The sequence below is a fragment of the Lipotes vexillifer genome, unplaced genomic scaffold (assembly GCF_000442215.2).
Source record: "Lipotes vexillifer unplaced genomic scaffold, Lipotes_vexillifer_v1.1 scaffold63, whole genome shotgun sequence".
NCBI classification, from domain to species: Eukaryota; Metazoa; Chordata; class Mammalia; order Artiodactyla; family Lipotidae; genus Lipotes; species Lipotes vexillifer.
The window spans coordinates 2,617,073-2,623,795 of NW_006784492.1; the positions used below are offsets into that span (position 1 = coordinate 2,617,073).

General features: G+C 46.1%; 1 protein-coding gene across 1 annotated transcript in view; it reads right to left on the reverse strand.

The window, feature by feature from the left end:
• The window catches only part of RAB33B (RAB33B, member RAS oncogene family), a 16,623-nt gene extending 10,101 nt beyond the window's left edge, over positions 1-6,522 (reverse strand). The window contains exon 1 of the mRNA XM_007456876.1: positions 6,235-6,522. Within this exon, the coding sequence (XP_007456938.1) occupies positions 6,235-6,483 (249 nt within the window). The 5' untranslated portion in view covers positions 6,484-6,522. The remainder of the gene's footprint in view (positions 1-6,234) is intronic.
• Positions 6,523-6,723: the final 201 nt, after the last annotated feature.

A 6,723-nucleotide genomic window follows, 5' to 3' on the forward strand; every position in this document is an offset into this window, starting at 1 on the left:
TGGTGAACCAACGTGGAGAGGCCCGATACCGGTGAAAAAAAAAAAAAAAAAAAGAGGTGGAGCATATATAGAACAATGAGAAAAGAGAGAGAGTTTAAAGGCGCAGGTAAGGTGCTAAAGGAAGCTGATAGAAGGAAGAAATAGAATTGAGAATGAGAGGCAGGGAGACTCCTAATACAGACACACTGAGTTGAATAAGGAAGAATTACATGTGGTGAAATATGGGAAGGGGGGATATTCTAGGCAAATAGCGGGAAATGTAAGAGGAAAACATAGGGATCAGGAAATAATTGGCTGGACTATAGGGTACTTGAAGGAAATTAATGGGGAAAAAATGTTAAGTTAGAAAAGAAGTCTGGAGCAAGAGAAGGAAGGCCTTATGTTCATTTTAAAAGTTGGAACTTTACAAAATAATGGAGAAACTCAGAGCATCTGAGGCAGGGGAGATTACTCTCCCCAAAGTGCTACACTCAGCTGGCATTTTGGCAACAATGTTCCAAACAGATTAATTGAGGACTGGGGTTGGGTGAAGTTGAGCTGCTGCAACAGAGCAGAGGGTAGAAAAGATGAACTAGGATTCCGAAGGAAGGGTGAATGAGAGAAATCATCCAGGTAGAAAACTAAGTGGATTTAGGGAGCAAAGGAGAGAGGCGAGGCCTCCGGGATGAGGGTAACATCAGGACCACCTAGGTCACGTCGAGGAGAAACAGGAGAGGCAGACTTGACAGGGACAATGAACTCACATCGGAACTTTGAGGGGAGGGAGGGATTATCCAAATAGCCACGTCTACAAAACAACAGGAAACGCAGAATGACAGATGAGGAGAGAGGTGTGGGCCAAACAAAGGTTTGGAAGTTATCCTCATAGAAGTGACAGGCGGAGTCAAGAGACTTCCAAAGGAGAGGATGTAGATAGAAAAACAGGTCACGGGGCAGATCGAGTCTCTCTCAGGATTCATCCTCAATCACTGCCACATTTATCTTCCTAGAACACTTGGATGTTTTTGCCACACACACAAAATCAAGCTACATCCTAGCTGTTTTCCAAACTCTTCAGAAACGTTGCTACCAAAACCTTCGCAGTCTTCTCACTTGCCACTTTCCCACGGGAACCTTTAATCCTGCTGGAGCATCCTGCTAACGTCCCCCATCAAAATCTCCCTCCAACTGAGAACGATCCTTCCACCAACATCCAAACCAATAACTTGGCACTCACCTACCGCCTGGTTTTGCCAGTCATCTTTTTAGGTATATAAATCTTACCCCTATCTAGGACAGCAAATCATCTACGGAGTATATCAGGGTCAGCAAACTTTTTCTGTGTATCTTAGGCTTTGCAGGCCTAACAGTCTCTACCACAACCACTGCTCTACTCTGCCACTGTTGCATAAAAGCAAGCACAATATGTAAACAAATGAGCCTAGCTGTGTTTCAATACAACTTTATTTAGGGACACTGAAATTTAAATTTCATAAAATTTTCACTTGTCATGAAATCTTATTCCTTCGATTTTTTTTCCCCCCAGCCATTTAAAAATGTAAAAATCGGGACTTCCCTGGTGGTCCAGTGGCTAAGACTCCGTGCTCCCAATGCAGGGGCCTGTGTCCGATCCCTGGTCAGGGAACTAGATTCCGAATGCCACAACTAAGAGTTCTCAGGCCATAACTAAAAAGCTCCTCCCGCATGCCGCAACTAGAAGATCCCGCGTGCTGCAACCAAGACCTGGTGCAGCCAAATAAATAAATTTTTTTTTAAATGTAAAAATCATTCTTAGCTTGCAGGCCATATAAAAACAGGCAGCGGAGGTCTTCCCTGGTGGCGCAGTGGTTGAGGGTCCGCCTGCCGATGCAGGGGACACGGGTTCGTGCCACGGTCCGGGAAGATCCCACATGCCACGGAGCGGGTGGGCCCGTGAGCCATGGCCGCTGGGCCCGCGCGTCTGGAGCCTCTGCTCCGCAACGGGAGAGGGCACAACAGTGAGAGGCCCGCGTACCGCTAAAGAAAAAAAAACAAAAACAGGCAGTGGTGCACAGATGGTTACTGGACTTATTGTGGTGATCATTTCATAAAGTATGCAAATATCAAATCACTATGTAGTACACCTGAAACTAACACAATATTGTATGCCAACCATATTTCAACTTAAAAAAACTAACAGAAAAACAAATCAAAAAAACAGGCAGCAGAACGTATTTAGCCCTCAAGCATGGTTTGCTGACTCCTGCACTGAATCATAATTCTTTGTGCCTAACAAAATGTCTTCTTTCCAACAATTACTCATTAAATGTTTGACCAATGGGGCAAGAAGCCCTGGTTGTTTTCCTTTAGTTAATATTAACATGGGAAAATTTCATATCACTACAAATAATAAGTAAGCTATCTCAAAGTTCAAATAGGAACTGATGATCCCTAGTTGAGAAAGAGATTAAATCCAACACTAGGCTTTAATGATTCTGTTGGTGTCTGCCGTCGTCACACGCTGATATGAAAGGGGTACGGCTATGAGGATACACACACAAGGAAGGAGCATAAGGATTAGAGCCTCAATTTAAAAATCAAATGTATTTTTATTTAAGGAATTAATTTTATTTAACTTCCGAAATTCTGCAAACAAGATCTTACTCTTTCAATTATACATATATAGCACTTAGGACAGACTAACAAATATAGACTTAATTACATTTCGTAAAACATTTTAAGTGATTCTGAAATAGCACTGCTGTAAGACACGCTCTCTGAAAAATTTCCAGGCCACAAAACATTTAACACAGTATCTCACTTTTATCAAACAAATAAAAATAATGTCTAGAATGTCATTTTATTAGTAAAGTGACATAGAGCTTCCCAGCTTTCACTTTAAGATGAAAAATCAGCAGAAATGTCATTTCAGGTTAAGCTTATAATTTTCCAAAGAAATAATATGAACATTTCAGCAGCATTAAGATATATTATAGGTTAACAAAATAGAAGTAGCAGCAACACATGGAATAAAGCTCTTCTATGTCACTTCAGGGTTTGGTTTTATTCTTTTTTAAGACACCAAAAAAAACCTTTAAAAAATTTTTCCAAAATAGCCGTGTCTTTTTCTACTACAGAAATCACTGAACATTTCTGTAATCTTTTCAACCTCAATAAAAATCTCTCTCAAGTCTTACAGTTGGAGATACAAGTCAGTGGATAAGGCCTTAGGAAGACTAAAACGAGGGCGTTCCCTGGCGGTCCAGCGGTTAGGAAGGACTCGGTGCTTTCACTGCTGGGGCCCGGGTTCAACCCCTGGTCAGGGAACCCCATAAGCCATGCGACTCAGCAAAAAAAAAAAAAAAAAAAAAAAAAAAAAAAGGAGAGAGGTGTCCCGGGGGGGGCGAAGTCGATCGCCCCCCCCCTGCCGATGCAGGGGACACGGGTTTGTACCCTGGTCCGGGAAGATCCCACATGCCGTGGAGCGGCTGGGCCCGTGAGCCATGGCTGCTGAGCCTGCGCGTCCGGAGCCTGTGCTCCGCGACGGGAGAGGCCACAGGCCCGCGTACCACAAAAATAAAAAAAAAAAAAAGAACGAAAGGAAAGGAAAGGGAAAGGGAAAGGAAAGGGAAGGAAGGGAAGGGAAGGGAAGGGAAGGGAAGGGAAGGGAAGGAAAGGAAGAAAGGAAGAAACTCAGTGTCCCTATCAACTAGGATATCAACTAAGGGACCCTATCAACGTACCAGGTTAAGCTAAAGCTCAGGAAGAACAATCCCAGAGAAAAATATTTTCTCCTTGCTCCTCTCAACCAGAAGGATCAACTCTGTGCTCCCAGCTTCATCACATCTGTGGTTCTGGCTTACTTATCACTGCCAGCACTAACCCCAGTAGCTAAGCCTCCGATGTTACGCACTGGACATATTTTATATACTTTTAATATGCTGTAAGTATCTCTTAAATTTGCACCTGATTCACCTGTGATCTTAAAGTATAAATGGCAACCCAGAGGCAGGTAAAGGGCCACTGAGCCCCAGCTCCTCCCCTGCCTCCATCCCCTCTGTTTTGTTATTATCCTGCTTCCACGTGAGGGGAATTTCTCTTCCCTTCAGCTGTGTGCCTATGCCCTACTCTATCTCTGTTTCACTCTCTGGTTGTGCAGCTGCAGAATTGATGGTGCCAAAGAGAAAAAGTGATGTTAAACCACTAGGGAAGAAGAATCTTCTTAAGATTTACCAACTATCGAGCCAGGCGCCTTATATACGTTCTCATCTATCCCTCATATTAGCCTGATGCGGTACTATTATCCCAATTTTCCAGACGAGAAAATAGTCTCCGAAAGATTAAGGAAACTGCCTAACGACTAGAGTAACCAACCACCCCGGTTTGCCTGAGACTGAGGGGGTTCCTGGGAATGTGGGACTTCAGTTTTAAAACGGGGACAGTTTTGGGCAAAGCTGACCACCTGCTAAGGACACACAGCCCTTTCACAGGTTCAGATCTGAGCCAGGTCAGTTGGGCGCCAAAGCCCATTACGCACTTTTCCTCAGAACTCCTTCTCCTCCCAAACAAACTCCCCCTCAAACCTCAGAAAGAAGTCCCACTACTTTCTTCCCCCAAAGGTCCCTGGGCCTAACTTAGTTCTGATGTTAAAGAGCCTCTTATTCTACTTTTTCTTTGCAATGTATACAAATCTTTCTTAACTCACTAATACGGTGCACCCAAAGGACCACCACTCACAGCTTGAATGGGACAATGAAAAATTAAAGTGAAGATTAAAAGGCAGGGGCTTCCCTGGTGGCGCAGTGGTTGAGAGTCCGCCTGCCAATGCAGGGGACACGGGTTCGTGCCCCGGTCCGGGAAGATCCCACGTGCTGCGGAGCGGCTGCGCCCGTGGGCCATGGCCGCTGGGCCTGCGCGTCCGGAGCCTGTGCTCCGCAATGGGAGAGGCCACAGCAGTGAAAGGCCCCCGTATGGCAAAAAAAAGAAAGAAAAAAAAAAGATTAAAAGGTAAAAGGGCCTACAGAAGACTGATGTCTTTTCAACCCTATTTCTCCTTTACTAACATTAGCAGTTAAACCCCTTTGGGGGTGGGAAGGTGAGGCAGTGGTCAGGCAACTAAAAAATAAATTGTCTGTGCCTCAAGGATGTGAGGATGGGAATGAAGTGAGCCTATTTTTTCCCCATGGGGGACTGAGGTAAAGATGAACATCCTATTTTAAAGTGAAAAAATAAATGCAGTGTAAGGAAGGCCAAGCAGTTCCTCGGGTCCACGTGTTTTAAGGGATGGTATCAGCAGGTAGCTGAGGGGTTATCAGCAGGTAGCTGAGGGGTTAGTGGTGGCTCAGACTCATATGTATAACTGATTCACTTTGTTATAAAGCAGAAACTAACACACCACTGTAAAGCAATTATACTCCAATAAAGATGTAAAAAAAAAAAAAAAAAAAGAAGTGTGTCTAAGGATTACATCATCAGGAGGCCTCAGCCCTGTCACTGATCCTTATTCTCCAACGTCCCCATTGCAACCCCTCAGAATCCCAGGCTTGGCCTTCGGCTTACTACCTTCTCCATTGTTACTCTGTCTCCAGTCTCGGGAACCACCAACAAGACTTAAGACTTGAAAGCGGGTGGCACTGAGAATGTGCTCTGGCAACCCAAGCAGGAACCAAGTACAAATTACAGAATGTTTCTGCAGGAAAACAGATTCTTCTCAACAACTCGGTGTCATACCAAAACTACTGTAACAAAACTGTATGCAAAAGAAGATCTAAGTACTTACTCAAAGGCAAAGGGGCTTTACTTCCACAGTACCTAGGGCAGTGCTGAAATGAATGTTTAACAAACTGTACTTCCTAAATGAAATTCCCATGCTTGAGAAATTTCACTGTTTTTCCTTCGGTTTTACTTCACTAACTCCCAGCACGTGAGACACAGCCCATGAGTCAGTGCATACGCCCTACACTCTGGCTACTCAATGTGTGGTCCACAGACTAGCTGCATCTGCAACACCTGAGACATGACCGAATTAGAATTTGTATTTACTTAAAAAAAAAAAAAAATCCCCAGGCAAATCTCATGCACCTCAAAGTTGGAAAAGCACTGCCTTAGAAGTTTGCTATATACAAATCCTTCCAATCCCCAACTCCCATCTCCATACCAGCGTTTGAAAAGATGGAGCGCACGCCCCGCACCGGGCCAGCAATTAACCCACGCAGCGGTTGGGACCCTTGTCATCCCGGGACAACCTTCCTCCTTGACAGTCTGTCATCCGCTCACCTTGATACGCTCCCCATCAATCTCCACCGCTCGTTCTCGGAAATCCACCCCGATAGTAGCCTCGGTGCGGTCGGGGAAGCGGCCGGCGCAGAAGCGGTAGGTCAGGCACGTCTTGCCCACATTGGAGTCACCAATCACGATGATCTTGAAGATACGGGAGCGAGCCGGAGGCAGAAACCCTGAGGCCCCTGACATCGCACCGCTGGACGAGAAGCTCGCCTCGAGCGACGACTCCATCTCCGAAGCCATTCTCCTGTCCCGCCCCAAACCGAGGCGGAGGAAATGAGACGCAGAGAGGCTGGGAGATTACGCCACCGTCGGCGAGCTCGCCCAGTCCGCGGGCTCCGTCGCTCAACGTCCCGGGAGCCACCGCCTTCCGGGCCGCCAGCGCGCGTGCGCACCTTCCCGCCCCGCGCAGGTGTGGCGTCCCCCCAGACCAGCCTCGCCGACCCTCCCGCCCGGCCCGCGGCTCCACCCCGGCGTCTCTCA